A 22,212-nucleotide genomic window follows, 5' to 3' on the forward strand; every position below is an offset into this window, starting at 1 on the left:
ACAATGTGATGAACTTGTGAGTGTGGGGCAGGGCTGTGAACTGTCAACTGGGTGTGGAAAACCTGGAAGCTTTCAGTTTCGGGTTTTCCTAGCTGTGCCAACATGACATCTCTAATAAATTGGAACTTTGAGGAACCTCAAGCCTCAGAGCTCTATTTCATTGGGGGTGTTCCTTGGAACCCTGACATGTACAATTCCACACCTGTACTTAAATATGTTCTTGTGGGTTGCAGACTGCCCAGAGTAAAATGTGACTGTGTATGTTCAGACTTGTAAGATTAATAGATGTTCTAATAAAAGTAGCTTTAGGTCTGCATCATGTCCACTTTTTACTTTGGGTCTACCTTATAGGGCCGACATCAATCTTGTAAGTCCAAATGTGCTTCCTTTCCTTCCTTTTATCTTGATGAGAATTGGGTGGTGAGAAACTGACTGAAAAGTTTTTGCAAATCACTCTCTTGCCTTGGGATCAAATTTTGTCTATCTGATCATTGCCCTAGTACTGGATCTTCCCTCTGTCCATCAAGCCATCTTATTTATTCACTACAGAATGAATGGAAAAGAACAAAAAGAGGTCTTTTGAGGAAAAGTCTGCTTATATAATGTTGATTGCAATAATTAATATATTTTAATTTAATATTGTAATAGGTCTCACAGAGGTACTGGATGGTCCACTTCCAATGGAGCTGGAGCGGTGCAGGTCCCCCACAGCTTCAGGTAATTATTAATTGGGGGCTAGTTGCCTTTAGATTTAGCATCTCAGAATTTCATAGAATAGAATAGAATTTTTATTGGCCAAGTGTGATTGGATACACAAGGAATTTGTCTTGGTGCATATGCTCTCAGTGTACATAAAAGAAAAGATACGTTCATCAAGGTACAACATTTACAACACAATTGATGGTCAATATATCAATATAAATCATAAGGATTGCCAGCAACAAGTTATAGTCATACAGTCATAAATGGAAAGGGATTGGTGATGGGAACTATGAGAAGATTAATAGTAGTGCAGATTCAGTAAATAGTTTGACAGTGTTGATGGAATTAGCAGAGTGATGGCCTTCGGGAAAAAACTGTTCTTGTGTCTAGTTGTTCTGGTGTGCAGTGCTCTATAGCGTCGTTTTGAGGGTAGGAGTTGAAACAGTTTATGTCCAGGATGCGAGGGGTCTGTAAATATTTTCACGGCCCTCTTCTTGATTCGTGCAGTATACAGGTCCTCAATGGAAGGCAGGTTGGTAGCAATTATTTTTTCTGCAGTTCTAATTATCCTCTGAAGTCTGTGTTTTTCTTGTTGGGTTGCAGAACCGAACCAGACAGTTATAGAGGTGCAAATGACAGACTCAATAATTCCTCTGTAGAACTGAATCAGCAGCTCCTTGGGCAGTTTGAGCTTACTGAGTTGGCGCAGAAAGAACATTCTTTGTTGTCCTTTTTTAATGATGTTTTTGATGTTAGCTGTCCATTTGAGATCTTGCGATATGATAGAACCTAGAAATTTGAAGGTTTCTACTGTTGATACTGTGTTGTCTAGTATTGTGAGAGGTGGAAGTATGGAAGGGTTTCTCCTAAAGTCTACCACCATTTCTACGGTTTTGAGTGTGTTCGGTTCCAGATTGTTTTGGTTGCACCACAAGGCTAGTCGTTCATTTTGATCTTGCTGCCTTAGAAACATGAAATCAAGTCAGAACATGCTGAATTATAAATAGTTCCTTAGAAATAGTTTTCATTTTGGACTCATATAGAAAATTTGCAGATTTGTTTACCGTCATGTCTCTCAAAATCTTTAAACCCATTTCCTCCTCTACCAAAAGAACTACACTGTCTACCAATTAAACTAAACTAAATGTCTAACCTATTGGAAATTTGATTACCAGTATATTAGTTCCTGAGGGAGATGTGAAAGATCACACATGAAGACTGGTTTAATAAGGCAAATCATTCATAAGGGAAAGACATGTGAAACCAGTCACCCATGATACCGTCAGACAAGGGCAAGAGATGTAAAGCACAGGGCTTAGAAAGGGTAGGAAGTCAACTTCTGACCTGTATTTTCTGAAAGTTTTCTTAGACACGCGAGATGTCTAAGCAGGGCAATCTATTCTTTGTGCCCAGAAATTTGTATTAGCTTTGTTTTAAAATTAATCTTACTGGAGCCATTTATAAAGAAAGATAGAAAGGCATTGCTACTGGGAATTGCAAGAATAGACAAAATTAAGTTTTTCTTTGCCTGAACGTTATTCCCATAATTCTGCTTTAAAGAGTAATTTGTCTCTCTTTTTCAAACAAACAGTTGATATGAGAAGTCATGCTGGAGCAGGGACCGTGAAATGGAGAACAGAGTTTTAATTCTTTCTGCCTTCCAAAGGGATGACTGTAACCAGGCCTTATTATGCCCATGTTTGCAATAAGAGGAAATTTCCAGTGGAACATGTTGCATTGAGCAGACTAGCTTCATATGCCAGTCTACCCAGTTTAAGATGAGAAGTATACCCAGTTGGGCTTCAAAGGTTTCTTTAGGGGCATTATGAAATTAAACAGTTAAAACCAATATGATTTGATATTTTGGATAAGAATTATTGGAAATTAGAAATGAAGGCATTGTGTCTTTAAAAGGTTGAATATATTTTGTGGTTTCAGTGGATAAATGTAAACAGACGTCTGTTTGCATAATTAAACTTTTTTTTCCTCGGTCCCCATTGCAGCCCTGTGGTTTTCTGGTCTGGTCTTACATTTTGAGGATTATATATTTCTTTAATGTTTTTCTTCTTTATATTGATTTTCTTTGTCTGCAGTTTGTATCTGAATGGCTAAGACACAGTAGATAATTGTGAATCCTCTTCAAATACGTATGAGGGGTGCTGGGCTGTTCAACTTTAGAACCAAAATAATTATAATAGGATGCTCAAATGAACGTTCTGAAGTTTTTATTCACTTTTCTAAGTGCTTCAGAAAATGTTCAAATTATAATCCATTGGACATATAATTCAGGAGTTGGAACATTAATCATATGCTTTAGTCTTATCCTATTATTGTGGTTTGGGCTGCCATCAATGTTTGTTGTTGTTAATTGTGAAGTCAAGTCCGACCCATCGTGACCCCATGGACAACATTCCTCCAGGCCTTCCTGTCCTATGGAGTCCATTTAAGCTCATGCCTACTGTTTCAGCGACTCCATCCAACCACCGCGTTCTCTGTTGTCCTCTTCTCCTTTTGCCCTCAATCTTTCCCAGCATTAGGCTCTTCTCCAGTGAGTCTTTCCTTCATTAGGTGGCCAAAGTATTTGAGTTTCATCTTCAGAATCTGGCCTTCTAAAGAGCAGTCAGGATTAATCTCCTCTAGGGCTGACTGGTTTGATCGCCTTGCAGTCCAAGGGACTCGCAGGAGTCTTCTCCAGCACCATAGTTCAAAGGCCTCAATTCTTTGGCGTTCAGCCTTTCTTATGGTCCAACTTTCACAGCCAAACATTGCAACTGGGAAAACCATGGCCATAAGAGATATAATTCAGGAGTTGGAACATTAATCACATGCTTTGGTCTTATCCTATTTTTGTGGTTTGGGCTGCCATCAATAGGACTGTTAAAATGATTCTGTACCAATTTTAGCTTCTGAATATTTTTCAAGGGTAGCCCCATATAGTGTGTGCTGCAGTAATCTAACCAAGTGGTTAGATGACTAGGGAATGAGTGACGGCATGCCTATATAATTTACAATATTTTCTATACAAACAATTGCATCGGATCTTCAAATTTGAACAAAAATTTGGTATTCATTAAAATTATAGGCTATTACAATATTTTCCATGTAATAGTAAAGAGAAATATTAATGTAGATTTTATTACTGGCAATAGATTGAATAAAGTTGTTCTCTTTCTTAATTAAAAATTTATATTATATAATATTTTGTAAAATTCTATAATATAATGCCTATCTTTTCTAGTTTTGGTAGAATATAGAAAACAAATAACAGTACAGACAAATGTTCATTTTCTCAAATGACAATACAGTATTTAGAAAATGTGTATGAAGCATAGGTTGAGAAGAAATTGTCAAATAACTGCAGCAGTGAAAGCAACCTCTTTTTTATCTTAATGAAAATTCTAATGTAATCTCATGACAGATTCTGTAAATGGACACTGTACAAATCCAACTTCCCTAACTTGCAGTTCTGGAAAACGGCTGTCCAGTGCAGATGTTTCCAAAATCAATCGTCGCATTCCTGGGAAGCCTCCATTTAGGAAAGCACAGTCTGCTGCTTGCATGGAGATCTCTTTGCCTGTCACAATGGAAGGTGAGTTTCCATTTATTGTAGATATTTCTGTTTTCACCTTTCAACAAAATTTAATTACAATCTATACATGTCTTTAGAGTTCTAAAGCAATAATCATGTACAGAATTAAAAATTAAAAGTCTGTGAGAAGTCCTGCTTAATGTCCAGCTGCTCTAACAAACAGAATCACAGATTGCCTTTGAGAGAGGAAGAGATGATCATAGAAAATACATTTCTTTTAACTGGATAATAGCAAGTCCATAACTTGTCTTGGTAAATGGCAACTTCATATATTAATCTGTCTTACTTTCCTTCAACAGAAAACAGGGAGAATTCATTCAGCCCTTCTCGAAGTTCTAGCGTCTGCAGTATTGACAAAGAATCTAAGGAAGCAATCACAGCTTTAAATTTCATGGAATCATTTTCACGGAAAAATGACACGTCTTTGTCTCCTTGCCTCTGGGTTGGAACAAGTCTGGGTGTAGTCTTGACTCTTTCCCTTCACCTTCCCACTGTCGATGAATTAAGGCAAACAGAGCCAGTAACAATTTCGCTCAGTGGTGAGAATTTCAGATTGCTGTAGTTGCTGATATATGCCAATTAACACAAAGTCTAATTAGATTACATCTTTCTGTGCTCTTGCCTTGGGGCTGTTAATTGAAATAGAAAAGAAGAAAGGAAGGTCACTAGGATACCTTTGGTAACCTCTGGGATTGCCTATATGTATACTACAGTGTTTGTATATGTCTGTGCATGTCTTCATGTGTATTTGTAAGGGGAGAGTAAGGTCATTTGAATACTTACAAAAAACTGAAAATAACACAAGTCTATTTCACAAATGAAGACAAATATACATGTCCCAAGATAATGTGGCAGGATCCAATCTGGGTTGGTCACCAGGACCAGAGGTGCTCTATTCCAAGCTTTCGGACTCATGCTGGAGCCCATCTTCAGGGAACTTCTCTTTAGCAGAGCATGTGCTGTTCTGGGTGTGGTATGTATAGTGCCTGTTGTATGTGGCTTTTTAGACATTGATTGGGGTGTGTTGATAGCTGGCTTTTAAGTCGTTAGCTGTCATTTGCTTGTGCTGCCCAGCCCTCACCTTCTAAGTACTTGATAGGCTGGTGGTAAATCAATACTCCTGTTGACTGACGAAGGGACTGTTTCTCAGGCTTCAATAATTTCCTGGCTGTTTTTATGCTTGCTTATCCAACAATCTTAGTAGCTGCAAAATCTAATTCATTGGTAGCCTCACACTGCAATGAGCAAGGATACACATTCACTTTTGCATTCTCCTTGTCATTCAACAGGATTGATTTAACATCAGCCTGTCAAGTACTTAGAAGGTGAGGGCTGGGCAGCACAAGCAAATGACAGCTAACGACTTAAAAGCCAGCTATCAACACACCCCAATCAACATCTAAAAAGCCACATACAACAGGCACTATAAATACTACACACAGAACAATTCACACACTGCTAGAGAGAGAAGTTCCCTGAGGACGGGCTCCAGCATGAGTCTGAAGCTCAGAATACAAAACCTCTGGTCCCGGTGACCCAACCAGATTGGATCCTACAAGTCTATTTCTGCAGAGTCTAGTGTAACCTAGATTTGCTCTGGAAAAGTTAATTAAAATGGGAGCAGACTGAGTGGGAAGTGAACGAGTGATCCATCCTCAGCAGTCTGAACACATATCCTTTTTCTCAAGAAGAAGCCAAGAATTCCAATATTTTAGCTGACAAATCTTTATTTGAGCCCAGTGACAGTCGTTGTTTTGATATTGGATTTTTTTAAAAAAAAGTTCCATGCCAGCATTTGGGTACAAGAACAAACGAAACTTTGATATTACAAATTCATCATTTTTAACTTGAGTTTTGATTAAAGTTAGCTCTTTTTTAATTAAAAGAGAATTTTGTACAACTCTTAAAAAAGCTTCTTTAATGCAGCATATTGCTATATCGAAAGTCACTTAGAACATAACATTTTATGTAATGATTAAAACACAGCAGAACTCTGGCTTGAAATGTCAGGAAGCTGCTAGAAATAAATTTATACTTATTCCAGAGAATATAACATTATTTCAACGTTTTTCATCTATAAGGATTAGGATTATTAGGATTATTTACTAAGAAATTGGGGAGTGGGGATGGAATTCCTTAATCTGATTGAGTACAATATATCTAGATTTAGAAGTCTGACCCTGTCTTGAAATCATATAATGATATATGATGAAATGGTATGAACTGAAAAAAAAAGTGTGTGTATGTGTCTGTGAGAGAGAGAGAGAAAGGGAAGGAGGGAGAGAGAAATCTTATTACATAGCTAATACGTACTGGCATCAGTATAAGTGGTTTAGAGATTAATAAGTCCTATGAATTCTGTTTTATAGGTACAGTTCTATCACTAAAGGGAGCAGTGTTAACCTTTGCTTGCTTGGACTGCATGGGAACATTAATACATCCTCCCTATGAAGCATGGAGAGATCCAAATGCCACTGAGGATAGCGAAAGAACCAATAAAAGGAAACTTGTCCTTCATTCTTCATGCTCCCAGAACACAGGAGATCACCAGTTTGCCATTATCTGCTCAGAGAAACAAGCCAAAGTATTTTCATTGCCTTCCCAGATATGCCTCTATGTTCACAACATCACAGACACATTATTTTTGCGAGCAGATGTGGTGACCCTCTGTAACAGTGTTTGCTTGGCATGCTTTTGTGCCAATGGGCATATCATGATACTGAGGTATTTGATACCATTTCATGAATGTAAGCTATGAACCTTTCTTCACCACAATCCTTGAGGTGAAGAGGAAAGTAGCACTATTCGCTAATTGCTGAACAATGAAGTCTGTAACGGGATGGTAAAGATGGATCCCTCTGAAGGAGGATTCCAAGGAGATTCTGGTCAAGATAATGTTTTATGAAAACACACATACAGTATATGCACATCAAGAACTGCAAAATCTAATTCATTGGTAGCCTCACACTGCAATGAGCAAGGATACACATTCACTTTTGCATTCTCCTTGTCATTCAACAGGATTGATTTAACATCAGCCTGTCAAGTACTTAGAAGGTGAGGGCTGGGCAGCACAAGCAAATGACAGCTAACGACTTAAAAGCCAGCTATCAACACACCCCAATCAACATCTAAAAAGCCACATACAACAGGCACTATAAATACTACACACAGAACAATTCACACACTGCTAGAGAGAGAAGTTCCCTGAGGACGGGCTCCAGCATGAGTCTGAAGCTCAGAATACAAAACCTCTGGTCCCGGTGACCCAACCAGATTGGATCCTACAAGTCTATTTCTGCAGAGTCTAGTGTAACCTAGATTTGCTCTGGAAAAGTTAATTAAAATGGGAGCAGACTGAGTGGGAAGTGAACGAGTGATCCATCCTCAGCAGTCTGAACACATATCCTTTTTCTCAAGAAGAAGCCAAGAATTCCAATATTTTAGCTGACAAATCTTTATTTGAGCCCAGTGACAGTCGTTGTTTTGATATTGGATTTTTTTTAAAAAAAGTTCCATGCCAGCATTTGGGTACAAGAACAAAAGAAACTTTGATATTACAAATTCATCATTTTTAACTTGAGTTTTGATTAAAGTTAGCTCTTTTTTAATTAAAAGAGAATTTTGTACAACTCTTAAAAAAGCTTCTTTAATGCAGCACATTGCTATATCGAAAGTCACTTAGAACATAACATTTTATGTAATGATTAAAACACAGCAGAACTCTGGCTTGAAATGTCAGGAAGCTGCTAGAAATAAATTTATACTTATTCCAGAGAATATAACATTATTTCAACGTTTTTCATCTATAAGGATTAGGATTATTAGGATTATTTACTAAGAAATTGGGGAGTGGGGATGGAATTCCTTAATCTGATTGAGTACAATATATCTAGATTTAGAAGTCTGACCCTGTCTTGAAATCATATAATGATATATGATGAAATAGTATGAACTGAAAAAAAAAGTGTGTGTATGTGTCTGTGAGAGAGAGAGAGAAAGGGAAGGAGGGAGAGAGAAATCTTATAACATAGCTAATACGTACTGGCATCAATATAAGTGGTTTAGAGATTAATAAATCCTATGAATTCTGTTTTATAGGTACAGTTCTATCACTAAAGGGAGCAGTGTTAACCTTTGCTTGCTTGGACTGCATGGGAACATTAATACATCCTCCCTATGAAGCATGGAGAGATCCAAATGCCACTGAGGATAGCGAAAGAACCAATAAAAGGAAACTTGTCCTTCATTCTTCATGCTCCCAGAACACAGGAGATCACCAGTTTGCCATTATCTGCTCAGAGAAACAAGCCAAAGTATTTTCATTGCCTTCCCAGATATGCCTCTATGTTCACAACATCACAGACACATTATTTTTGCGAGCAGATGTGGTGACCCTCTGTAACAGTGTTTGCTTGGCATGCTTTTGTGCCAATGGGCATATCATGATACTGAGGTATTTGATACCATTTCATGAATGTAAGCTATGAACCTTTCTTCACCACAATCCTTGAGGTGAAGAGGAAAGTAGCACTATTCGCTAATTGCTGAACAATGAAGTCTGTAACGGGATGGTAAAGATGGATCCCTCTGAAGGAGGATTCCAAGGAGATTCTGGTCAAGATAATGTTTTATGAAAACACACATACAGTATATGCACATCAAGAACTCCAAATTCTATGCAATCTATTTACTCAAATTCACAAATCATCTTAAAACATAGCTAGAACCATCCAAGTGATTTCTAGGCCTTTTGGGAGAAATTTCCTATGTTGATCCTGCTAATTTCAACTCTGATTGCTTACTTATTAACCCTGGCAATTATCTTCACAGCTCAGATTATTATACGTAGTGCTCTTCTCCCAAAGAATGGAATATACCCCTAAGGAAAGCTTCAATCATTCATCTAATATTTTAACCTCCCTCCAATACCCAGCCAAACATATGATCTAAAATATCATCCCCAACTATCTACCTTAAGTAGGGCATAAACACCACATGCATCTTTCGGGCTCAAGAAGATGGGCTATCTATGTCCTTAGAGCTACAGAAGTATTTTATAGCATTTAGCTCATTCTCTGTAGTTGGCAGAGCCTGGCTGAGTCTGAAGTTTCCTTACTCTTTTTAGCAGCTCACAGAAGTGACTTTATACGCAAGTTTAATTTATAAGTAGCTAGATAATTTAACTTTGCTTTTGTATAGCATTTGGGTACAATATAATCCAGGAATTTGAACAGAGGATGAATCCCTACCTGCAATTGCCATAGCAGTTGATTGGTACATGCATTTTCTAGTCTAATCTTGAGGTTTATAACATAATGTTGATAACTGCATTGCATTTAATATGACTTATTCCCAAATAATTATTCATAGATCTACAGCCAGTCATTCCGATTATATTTAAATGCATAATTTTGTTTTGTTTGCTTGAATCACAGTTGTGACAATATGGTAGTCAATATGTACTGCACAGAATATTGTGTTAAAACCTGTTTCTACAGAATCTACCTATTTATTTTCAGTTTACCCAGCATCCGCTCGCTGCTAGATGTGAATTACTTGCCTGAAACAGATACAAGGATTGCCCGGACCTTTTGTTTTACCAATGAAGGACAAGCTTTGTATCTTGGTTCTCCAACAGAAGTCCAGCGACTGAACTATAGCCAGGAAATGTTTGACAATCTGCAGGTAGACGTTGAAATATAATCACAAATGTAGCTTTGTGTGCAGTGATGTGTACAGTAAAAGTGCAATGCCAAAAAACCCCAAAACAAGTTTGTGTCCTTGAATCCAAAGTGTCTGAGCTGGAGATGATTTGAGAGTCTGAGAATGCAGACTCTCAAATGCAGACAATAATCGTGACATGATAGTTTCAGCTCTCTCTCAAAATGACAGCTCACTGGCTGCCAGGAAGAATGAGTCTTAGGGAAATCCTTTTGAGAATAGTGTTCTTTATAGGCAGGATATAATCCCTGGATGATGAATTCAAATCCTCTTGTACTGAGGATTCTTCAGGGGAGAGTGAGCTTTGGATTATGAGTGGCTTGATCATTAGGAACAGTCAGATGGGTTTGTGACAGGTATGGAGATTGCATGATGACCCGCCTGACTAGAGCAAGGACTGGATATCACAGACTTAAACAATGGATAGTGCCTGGGATGAGGCAACTTTGGTACCAATGGCATTGTAAAATATAGTTCAGTCAGACCTGGAAGCCAAATTTAGTTTGTTAATTTGCAGATCAAAATGCAGGATTCCCAAGTAATATTTTCCCAAATGCTACATATTCTGCCAGCTGGACAGGTGAAGCTCAGGAGTCCCACTCCATGAATGAGGTAGGACTAAGATACATTAAGCACTGAGGAGCCTATGGGGTCCATGGTGCTCTTGGAGCTTAGTTGTTTTCTTGTGGACATTTCATTAGGTGACATCAATGCTAAAAGGGAGCGGGGTTTGCTCTGTTTACCTACAAGTGGCTTATCCTGTCAGTGTTGTTGGTGGTTGGGGGACTGCTCTTGGTGGTTCCTTGATTGGGGTATTGTTTACTGCCTGATTGTCGGTCTAGTATTAATCTTGGTGTTAATATCTGCTTATCTGGTTGTTTATTGCTGGTGAAGAAGTGTTTTGGTCTTTTTATTTCCTTTTTAGCTTTTTGATTGTCTCTTTTGAATAATATATAGATTTGTTTATCTCTGGCTGGCACTTGTCTAAGTGCCAGGCTTCAAGGAATTCTCTAGTATTTTTGGACTTCACTTGGTCTAGAGTGCTCATGAATACCCAGTTGAAACTATGGTGAAGTCTGTCCATGTATTGTGTAATTAAGGAGTTTTCTGACCACTAGTTCACAGATACACTCTGCTAGTCTTCTGTTCTACATAGTGGCTGTTACAATACTTAGACTCTATATTGTAGATGATTCCTATTTTTATTTCTGGGGCTACTGGGTCCTTCAGTTTACTTGGGATGTTTTGGAGGGCTTTAGGTGTGCTACAATGATGCCACGTAGTTATAATAGTTTATTAGATGTTTCTGAGCTCTTTTTGATGTACGGCAATATTTTCCTTTTCACAACATGTGCTGATTGTATTGAGTGTCAGTCACTTTTTGATAAAATTATGTGGGTGTTCATTTTATTGGAATATATATATATAGATCAAGTGTGACCAACCTTTTGGCTTGCCTGAGCCATAATGAATGAAGAGGAATTATCTTGGGCTGCATATATATAGATATAGATGTAGATATATAGATAATATTGTTAATGTATATAAATAGCAAACTTCTTATGTTTTTTAAATATTTTTATTACAGTCTTGTGGGGCTGGATTACTAGTTGTCCAGGGCCACATGTGGTATGTGGGTTGGACATGCCTGGTAGATATGATCCGTTTCCTTTGCTTGCTGTTCAGAATTGCTGCAATGCTTTTCTGCTCATTTAGTATTCTTACATAGCATTCTTGTGAGAGGCTAGGTTATTACTTTTGTAATGAAAAAAGGCTTATAACACCACCGCCTTTTGAAAAAAAACAACTCATTGTGTACTGATGTTCCTATAACAGTGCTAGAAAGCTGCATGGGGTGAGGGCAAGAGTCATTGTGGTTGGCAATATCTAGTGGTGTGCTGGAGATGGCTCACACTAGCTTATGAAGGTCGGTTGTTAAATTCTCTGGAATTCTGTGAGCCAGTTGACAGCAAAGGTATCAGAGGGGCCATAACCTAAAGGCGACCCTTAACATCTGGGATGCCAATTAATGGCCACAATGGAGTTGGCAGAACCATTTTTTGGAACACTTTAGCAGTACATCACTGGTAATCTTACTATAAAAATATAGGGGGATGTGCTGTTGCATACATTCTAGATGTACCCCTGAATGTTAAACATGATCTGTCATGAGATGTAAAGCTTTGTTTCCATACATGCCTGCAGGGTTCAACATAGTCATATTGGTTACTAAAGGTGAAACCAAAAAAATAAATAAAAATGAGACGGTCATGAAAAAGATTGAAAAGCCAGGGACAGTTTGCCTTAAATTGCCTGAAAGTTCAGCTATGTGTATCATATCCCACAGCATAGGAAAACATCTGCTAACTCTAGGAAGGAACTTTTCTGACCAAGAGAGGCTTTTGTGTAATCCATCAGAGTTCTCATTGTTGGGGAAATTATTGATTATTCAGAGATGAATTTTTCATCTGGCTTCTGGCAACCAGCAGATAAATTTAACATTTAAAATTCATTTGTTGGTGATTCCTACATATAGCCTAATAAACATTCAGGAGCTTCTCTTGTGAAGTTTGGGTGAAATGGATTTTTTTTTTGGTGCTGTTGTTTGAACAGGACATGCTTGGTGATTTGTTCATTCCCATGGACACGCCAGAGGCCCAATACAGAGGTTTTCTGAAGGGGCTGTTTGGTGGAACTGGTGGAACACTTGACCGAGAAGAACTGTGTAAGTGTTTTTCCCATACAATGTATCACAAAAAAAATAGGAATCAAAGTAAAATATAGAAAATGGAAATTGAATAAAATGGAGATAGTATGACACTGGCCTTTCTGAAATGGTTGTTCAAAACTAATATTTGAACAATGTTGCAAATGGTGTTCAAATGGATAATTTCAATTATACCATTTAACTCCAAAATTTGAATGTTCTAGAAAGTTGCTATGTCTCTCTGTGCTAAAGGCTACAATGGAGGTACTGAATAATGCCTATTATGTATCCAAAGATAAAAATACATTGTATGAATATCTCACACAATGATTCCTACAAAAAGGGAAAAAAAGATCGACCCAGATATATGCAACTAGTATCTTATTGTACTAATGTAAGGTCAATCTGAGGAGTCAAAAGCCATCAGTTGCTTGCATGAACTTAGTAAAGTCTCAATGTCTGACATCAATAATGCCTACAACTTTCTATTGCATTCAGTATATTCCATTCATCTTAAGACTGACTTCAGACCTCATGGCTGAAACATCTGGCCTAATTTTTGGACTTTCTTGCTTCTCCATTCCCTGCTTTTTGTTACATGTTGCCTGATGAAGAGTTCTTGAGAACTTGAAAGTTTGCACACTCTTCTGTGCCATTTTGGGACAAAATAAAGGTATTACTAGACTCTGGGATTTAATTCATGGACAATATGGGTATGTTTGCTTTTTATTCTATTGAGGTTGTGGGGGGTTCATTGTATGTTGTAACCTTAACTTACTGCAATATAGTATTAATTGCATATACTTGGGTTTCTTGATTACAAAATGACCTGATAGGTGCGCAACACATGTTTTCTCCATCTATTGTCCATATTTTCATCATGAATAGTTTCCCCTAAAAAGAAATTGGGCCTTGGAAAGATTACTGGTTGTTTTCTACCATCTGGGAAGAGCCAGTGATTCAAGAAGTATACCTGCTAAAATTCTCAAATGACCTGAATATCTTAGAGGGCTCTATTTTGGGAAAGATTGTTCTACGGAATGAAATTCTACCGAAGAGAGTAATCCCATTCAGAATAATATCTTTTCTGAGAATGGAAATGTTTTCCCATGGAAGCCAGGATTTGTGATGACATGAAGCAGTTCTTTTACAGATATCCGCAAAGCATCTCAATAAATAGTACTTATTTTGTACAGTTTATTCTTTATACTATAGCCCAAAAATAGCGGGGCTCTTAAAAGAAGTTTTTGAAAAAACATTGCAAACAATTCCAATGAAGAAATTAAAAAAAGGAAGGCATCAAAAATCAAAGCACAAAACTAAAAGAAAATAATATTGGGTAAAAAGTGGGTGATAATAGCACAAGAACAATATTTCAATATTTCACCAGTCTCCTGGACTCTGGAGGTCTGCTAACACAACCAGATCTTAAGGGACTTCCGGGGGTGGGGGGGAAATGTCAGCTTCACTTTGAGAAAAGGATGTTAGCTAAAGCAGGGACACAGCAGAGAAGGTACCTAGGACTCACCAAATAAAGTTCTCTAGCTGAAGGGACCCACAGCATGTTGGATCTGGTGGTATTGATAGATGTAATTGGGAGGTGTGGTCCCTCAAGTACCAAATATCTCAAACTTAATAGCGAAGTGGGCAAAGATAACAATTACATTAAACAATTCACATAGGAAACAGAAATATAAACCAATATAGAATGGGAAAAATATCAGTATCAGGATCTGGAAAAGCAATCTTGGAACAGTAGATGAGTACAAACTGAATATGATTCAGCAGTGTGTGGCATAGCTACCAAAAGGAAAATGCAATTTTAGTCTGTATCTAAGAGAAGTATAGTTTTTAAGTCATTAGGAGCCATAATGACGTGTTATTCTACTTGGTCACACCTTACTTCAAGTACATTTGCCAGTTATGGACATCATGCTTTCAGAAATAGTCACATAGTAAAGGTAAAGGTTCTCCTCGCACATATGTGCTAGTTGTTGCCGACTCTAGGGGGCGGTGCTCATCTCCGTTTCAAAGCCGAAGAGCCAACGCCATTACCGAAGACGTCTCGGTAGTCATGTGGCTAGCATGACTAAACGCCAAAGGCGCACGGAACGCTGTTACCTTCCCACCAAAAGTGGTCCCTATTTTTTCTACTTGCATTTTTACGTGCTTTTGAACTGCTAGGTTGGCAGAAGCTGGGACAAGTAATGGGAGCTCATCCCGTTGCACGGCAGCACTAGGAATTCGAACCCCTGAACTGCCGACCTTTCGGTTGACAAGCTCAGCATCTTAGCCATTAAGCCACCACGTCCCCTTTTTCACATAAACAGATGAAAAACAGAAATGAAAAAGGGATTAAACACCCCCTCCTACCAAGGATTAAAAGCACTGAGAATTTTTAATCTTCAGAACTGGCAAAATATACAGTTTTGAATTATTTGAAGACATGCCAAATGGAAGTAGAAATTTGATATCTACATCCTGGTAAGACAGGTTCTAAATTCATGTTAAGGGGAAAACATCCTAATCTCAAGTGGAATTAATTATTAAGGGAACTTCATTTGACGGGATACATTCAAATGGAATTTAGACAGCCATTGGTTGGGAATGTTTTATTTTATTTTGGATTCATGATGGCCTAAAGTACTTCTTCCAACTCTATGATTCAATAATACTTTGATTCTGTGATCTGAATGAGAATTCTTTCTATCATCTACTTCATCTGTTGGTGTAGACATAGGCAGGAAATTTCAGGAAACACAATAAAATGCTTTTAATTCTGTTCCATTTCCAGTTGGCGAAGCAACATCAGGAAAAGCATCTCGTTCTCTTGCTCAGCATATTCCTGGATCAATTGAGGGTATGAAAGGAGCTGCAGGAGGTGCTATTGGAGATCTGGCTCGTGCACGCCTTGCTCTTGATGAAAGGGGACAAAAACTTGGAGAACTAGATGACAAGACAGCAAGAATGATGTCAAGTGCAGAGGCATTTTCCAAACATGCACATGAGGTAGGTGTTGATTCTGGAGTAGCATTTCTTGCCTTTACTGCACATTGAGATGTGGGATACCTTTAAACTGATTTATTCACTCCATTAAGCAGATGACATATAAATCAGGTTTGTTTGAGACCTTCTTACCTATTTGGGGCTATATTTAGTGCATTTAGTCTTTTTCTTATTCCAGCAGCAGTGATTGTGGTGAACAAACGTAGTTTAGAAAGAGAAACTGTAATAAATGACTGACAAGCTAGAAACTGTTTTAACTGCACTGATTATAGTAGTTTTTTTACAGGACTAAATCCAGTTCTTTCAGTTGGCTAACCTGACTGCTACTAATCTTTTCTTCAGCTTTCTGCTGAGTAATTTCCAGGGGTGCCAGAACCTCTGTGCTGCCTGTTATAATCATACATTTTAAATCTGATTGAGAGTTGGCTGATGCGCTGCTCACAACTAACCCACGCAGCCTCACCATTGTCTCTCTCAAACATTCAGAATCACTTGGAAAGATATATGACATATGCAAATGATTGCTTTCACTCCTTAATACTTCCCCAAACAGAAACTGGCTAAATGTTTGGAGAAGTTCAATGAAGGGTACAGTGGTGTTTTAAGCCTCAATTGGTAGTAAAAATGTCTTTTTGTCGAATATTAGCAAACCCCATGCCCCAGGTACCCTCCCTTCCTTTCTGGCTCTAATAGCAGCAGAATTCTTGGTGCTGGTCAAGACATGTTACATCAAGTCCCCATATTTTCAAATATCTGCTCCAGCATAGTTTACAAATACCCAAATAGATAGGCAGTCTCTGGAAGTTGACGTTTAGGGTTTATGCTGCAGAATGTTAGGATGAAAGGAAAACATATCTCCATGTCATTGAATATTATTCTCTCTATTCTTTCAGGTAATGCTCAAATACAAGGACAAAAAATGGTACCAGTTCTGATTTTCAACCGGGAAGCTGTCCCTAAATGTGCTGTATTGAGAAATTAGTGGGACAAACTTTAACAGATCAGCCTCTTGGCAGAAGCAGCTCTTGTTCTATGCTGTTTCCTCTTTTCCTTTCCTGTCCCCAGACAGTCAAAGAAGAAGGTAGTTTTCTAAGGCCACTGCATACTGGATTCTTTTCCAAATGATCAATATCTAACAGGCAACATTTAACTGGCTTTGAATATAAGAAAGGATAATTCCTGGTTTGAAGCAGCATGTATATAATAGATTGTTAATGCAGTTACATGAACAAAATTTTGCATGATTAACTGGCTTCCTATACAAAAAAAGCAAAGCATGCTATGACTAAGGAAAGAAGTTTTATTGTTATGTTTCACAAATACAAAGACATTTAAAACATTTCTAGCATGTTCCTTTCAGCTGAAAATAAACTGCATTTCTCTGATTTGACATTCTTTTTTCTGTAGGCAAGTTTAGTTTGAAAACAGTCATCATTTCATTAGTTAGCAAATAGTCACATAAAATTTAGTGGCCAAACCTTTGTGCTTTCTTTATGGGATGTCTAGCATTTTTAAACAGATGTTATATTGTATCCAGCATTACATATATTCCTTAAGTTTGTTCCATTGAAATTCCAGATAATTTTGCAACTTTTCCAAAGTTCATGGGTTATATGCTGCATTATTATCCAAAATCACACATTTTGTCTTAAACTTTCCTTAAATATGCACATTTTGTAAAGTTTTTGAGCTAAGAAATATCTTGAGGCAGATTGTGGTGGATTCTTTGAATTATGTTTCTGGTTTCAATGGACTTGAAAAAAATCTGATGGATTTCTCAAGTAATGAAAGTCTTTGCTTCTACTTTGGGAACTGCAGCAAAAATTTATAAATGAACTATACAAATTAAAACTAGTGTTGCTTTTTTTCCAGTAATTGTAGTAGAAAACATATCTAGTAAGCAGGTTATATTAAGACATAAATTTCATTGATAAAAGGGATTGCAAGTACCTCTTTCGAGAACTCCCCAAATTAGGTCACTGGGTACTAATATAGCCAAGAATGAAATGGGGGGAAAAAAGCTTTTTTAAAAACAAAGGAGCACACTTCATAAAGGGATGGATAACATTTTGACAACAAAGTTGGTGTCAAAACATTATATCTTCCGCAAAAAGTTTTGTTTGACTGAGAGCTTCCTGATGTATCTACCAAGGAACACCTAGTCTCTCCAGAGAATAAGGCAGGTCTGAGACAAATAGGTTTATCTGCCGGTCAAAGATGCTGAAGTTGTTGAAAGCATAATTTCAGTTTGGAAAAAATGGAAGAGAAACCATGCTGTCTAGTCAAAAACTTAATGAACATCTACAATTCACAAAGCCTGTAAGTGATAAGAAAAGGAAAGGGTTGCCAAGGAAGATTCTGAAAAATAACCTGGAATTCTAAGAAGTCTAAAGTCTGAAATGAAATGAGGCTAATGAAACTTTCAAAACAAAAGGAAAAGCAACACTGAACCAATTACTCAATGAACATAACAAAAGGACCACAAAATGACGACAGGTTAGGCGGACTGCTCTACTGTATAAAGAAAAGGTTATGAGTCTGTAAAATAGTTTTATAAAATTGTGCATAGATTGGAGAAACTTATTGAACAAAATTGTCCAGGTTTATTACAGAACCAGGGAATGATCTGTTATCTGTTATCACATTTGAATATGCAGTTAAGCATTGTATGGTATCTAAGCCAACAATTGTTGATGTAAATTCTTAGCAAGAGTTTTATGCTTATATAAGAAAATAAATATAAATAAAAATAAAAAATAAAATGAATTTATTATTTACCATTTAGTAAATGAAAATTATGATTGAGAACTTGGTTATGGTTACTTTAATTTAGGATGTGCCCTAAAATTAGGGAACTGGTCTGGAGGCAAGACAAATAGAAATTAAAAATGCTTCTTTGTACAGTTTAAGTATGGATTATACTATCATATGTTTGGATGGTAATCATAAAAGTTCCTTTAACAAAAACACTTTTAATAAACAGCAATAAAAAGAAATGTAGATTGTCATTATTTCAGTGTTTATATGATTTTCTATTTAGTAAGACAAATACTGGAAAATACTTCAAATCAGTGCTTCTCAATTCGGTTCATGAAGGTACTTATTCCAGCTGTGCTTTGGGGATATTTTCATCATGGGCCAACATGATTATTTATGTGTTTTGAAAATTACTAAATTGGATTGCCCTAAGCAAATTCCCTCACTGGACAATTATTTTGTTTGTGGAGGAGTTAATTTTTAAGATTCTATCTTCTTTGTCTAATAAGTTACTCTTCATTTGATCAAGCATAACTAACCTTTTCCTTAATGGATCTCCAGAATTATTCTGTGACTCAGTTAACTTATTTCTCTATCTCTCTATGAGCCTCTGCTTTTTCCAGAAAGATGCAGATTTCATGGTTACAGAATTGGTGACAGCAACCATTGCTCACAGATTTGCTAATGGTTAGATGGTTCATTTAATCATAGTTAACAATAAGCCACAATATATTAACATGCAAAGGAAAATCGAAATAAACTTTATTTTGTGAACCAGCCAGAAATATGTGTGTGTTCCCACTGATTGGTTAATAGGAACAATTGTCCTCAAATTTTGACCTTAAGTATATCTGTCTAAAGAATAGCAATTATCTAATCCTAGATGTTCCATCATTTCCAGTAATGTGAATCCGAATTTGAAATCAAGAACTAATTTAATTGACTAATATGATCGATTTGCATTTGGTTGACCAACTACACAACTACAGCATATTGTCCTCAATGGAACTACATCTATATGGAGGGAAGCATGCAGTGGGCTATCCCAAGCTTCTGTTTTGGGGCCTGAACCTTCCAACATCTTCACAAATGATCTATGTAAGGAGATAGAATGGCAGCTCATAAAATTTGCAGATGACAGCAAGCTGGCGGGAATTGCTAACACTTTGGAAGAGAGGCTCAAGATTCAAAAGGATCTTTACAGACTTGGGCCTTATCCAACAAAATGCAGTTCAGTGATGAGAAAAGTAAGGTCCTGCACTTAGGTAGGAAAAACAAAATGTACAGGTATAGAATAGGTGACACCTGGCAATAGTAATTGAAAGAGGAATCTAGGGGTCCTAATGGACCACCACTTTTTTATTTGATGCTGATACTTGAGCCAATAGTGTTGTCTTCTTTCATACCGGCTTCTATTGTAAATTCTGTTCCCCACTTTTCCTTTTCAGGTACAGTAGATCTCAATTAGTGCGAATAAGAATCCCACAAAATGGTACCATTCTTCAAATTCTTACTATTCAAAGTGGTATTTTTATAGAAAATGTGGTAATTGATTCCAGCTCAATAGAAAGTTGGTGAAAAACTTTAAACCTAACTAAATTTTGCAATAAAGGATAAAAAGAATATATTAATGATTTCAATTTATGGTTCACAAAATAGTTATAGAAAGTAAAATAAAAGTAAAAAAAATCTTCCAGAAATCCAGGCATTCCAATTCTCCTCCAGTTTTAGTATTGCTATGACCTGTCATATTCAATTATATCAAAATTTTGCTCTAATGTAAATAACAAGCCTCTTTTTTCAAACTTGCAGTTTTTCTCTGATACAATTTTCCTTTTGTCCATTTTGCATAAAGATTAACAATGTCTAAAATCTTAATCACAATTGCATATGTTCTAACATCAAATATGCACGTTAACCTTGCGTTAACTAAATTTTGGGTTGCATTAAATGCAACTTGGTATCAATTTACAATCTACACTAAATTGCGATTTACTTGTAATCAGATTTTTTATTTATATTAATATGTTTTCATTTCTTTTTTCTGTGTAATTATCTTCTATACTGACTTTTTGATGATCAAAGTGAAAGTTCCAAATGCAGAATTAACTTTCAAATGCAGCTCAAGAGAAGAAACATGCCTCTATTTATTTTACAGTAAGTGATGAAGTATATTATATTATGGAACAAAGTGAGCAAATTCACTGACTGATTTCATATCGCATAGAAAAGATAAAGCTACACTACATAGGATTTGTCAGATGAAAAATAAAACAAGAAAGGAATGAATTGCAAATTTTTAAATATAAAACTGTATTCTATTATATCAAGGAACATTCTAATCACCCACCATGCCCTGTAATAAACAAATATTTTGTGCATGGGCTAACATGGAATAAATTTACCTTTAGCAGGGTGTATTTCATATTTTGTACTCTCCTTTACACATAAGAAAACTCATAATCATCATATACATATATGGTTATTACCTGGCATATAAAAATCATGGAATTATTACAGAAACCTGAGACTCCTTGTATTCAAATTACACACATAGCAAAATAAATTAATTCCATTTTATTATTCTTATATTTCATTATGTACGTGAAATAAGTTAAATATATTTTTTTCATAAAACAGCTGTACTAGTAAAATATAGTTCATTCCTCTAGCTGTTCCTAACTGCATTGGATTTAAAAAATAATCTTATATTCATATTTTAACAGTTCAATATTTTAACAGTAAAATATGGACTTTGGAATCATTAAGATGTTACCGGGAATTAATACTGTTTGGTGAAATAATTTCATAGAGATTTTTAGTTATAACATGACATTTGAATTATTTTCTTAACAGAATTAAGGGGGGGGTGTAGATTTTTTTTCTGAGATATTAAGGGATGTATCAGTGCAAAAAAAAGAAAAAGAAATATGCCTAAGTGTCCAGCCTATACATTTCCTCATAGAATTGTGAGTTACAAACATCTGTTCATCATTCAGAATTCCAAGTCTTGGAGATCTCCCCAGCTAGGCCCAATTTTGATCCTTACTGAAAGCTTTACTGAGAGTTTTACAGCATTTTCCATTTCATGTTTAACAATCTGTGCCACCTGAAAACAACAACAATATAGGCTTAGAAAAATAACTGAGTGCATGGTTACCATGAGATTCATAAAACTTTCTTTTTTACTAGTTATCAAAGTTGAATAAATCTTTAAAGTGTGTCACAGTATCTTTAATATTAGGGCAGGAATCCTAGAGAATCTGAAAAGAATCAATCCATTATATGTCATTTAAAAAAAATGCAGAACCATATACTCATGAAACTCAGCCCAAGCATACATGAATGGCATTTTGCAGTCTGAAAAATCAGCCAATTTCAAAGCTGAAGAAGCTTCTTGGATGAGAAAAAAACTTTCTGTTTTTTCTTTAAAGAAAAAACAGAAGTCCAGATGCCTATTGAAAAAGCATCTTTGAGACAACCATGACCTGGATGATTGAAAATCTCCATTAGACATTCAACCAATTTGCACTTCCTTCCCTATAGCTCTGAATGCAACTTCTGTCTAAAGTGACTTTATAAGATGTAGACCTAAACATGAGGACAAAACTGGATTGGAGTCCAGTAACAATTTTGAACAGTCGCTAACTTCCCTTTGGGTTTTTATTGTATTCTTTGCAGTCAACTTGATAACCATACAGATAACAATCAGTCTGTAAGGATTTCA

General features: G+C 36.5%; 2 protein-coding genes across 3 annotated transcripts in view; one reads left to right on the top strand and one right to left on the bottom strand.

Annotated features, from left to right (window-relative positions):
• STXBP5L (syntaxin binding protein 5L) overlaps positions 1 to 18,455 on the top strand; it is a 93,139-nt gene extending 74,684 nt beyond the window's left edge. The window contains exons 19-26 of the mRNA XM_058171227.1: positions 649 to 717; positions 4,121 to 4,291; positions 4,591 to 4,830; positions 6,661 to 7,015; positions 9,814 to 9,979; positions 12,629 to 12,740; positions 15,517 to 15,731; positions 16,622 to 18,455. Coding sequence (XP_058027210.1) covers positions 649 to 717; positions 4,121 to 4,291; positions 4,591 to 4,830; positions 6,661 to 7,015; positions 9,814 to 9,979; positions 12,629 to 12,740; positions 15,517 to 15,731; positions 16,622 to 16,663 — 1,370 coding nt within the window. The 3' untranslated portion in view covers positions 16,664 to 18,455. The remainder of the gene's footprint in view (positions 1 to 648; positions 718 to 4,120; positions 4,292 to 4,590; positions 4,831 to 6,660; positions 7,016 to 9,813; positions 9,980 to 12,628; positions 12,741 to 15,516; positions 15,732 to 16,621) is intronic.
• A 22-nt stretch (positions 18,456 to 18,477) lies between these two features.
• POLQ (DNA polymerase theta) overlaps positions 18,478 to 22,212 on the bottom strand; it is a 72,661-nt gene continuing 68,926 nt past the window's right edge. For both annotated transcript variants that reach the window (XM_058171215.1, XM_058171216.1), the window contains one exon: positions 18,478 to 21,594. In XM_058171215.1, coding sequence (XP_058027198.1) covers positions 21,481 to 21,594 — 114 coding nt within the window. In that variant the 3' untranslated portion in view covers positions 18,478 to 21,480. The remainder of the gene's footprint in view (positions 21,595 to 22,212) is intronic.

Source organism: Ahaetulla prasina, chromosome 2, assembly GCF_028640845.1.
Source record: "Ahaetulla prasina isolate Xishuangbanna chromosome 2, ASM2864084v1, whole genome shotgun sequence".
Classification (NCBI taxonomy): domain Eukaryota; kingdom Metazoa; phylum Chordata; class Lepidosauria; order Squamata; family Colubridae; genus Ahaetulla; species Ahaetulla prasina.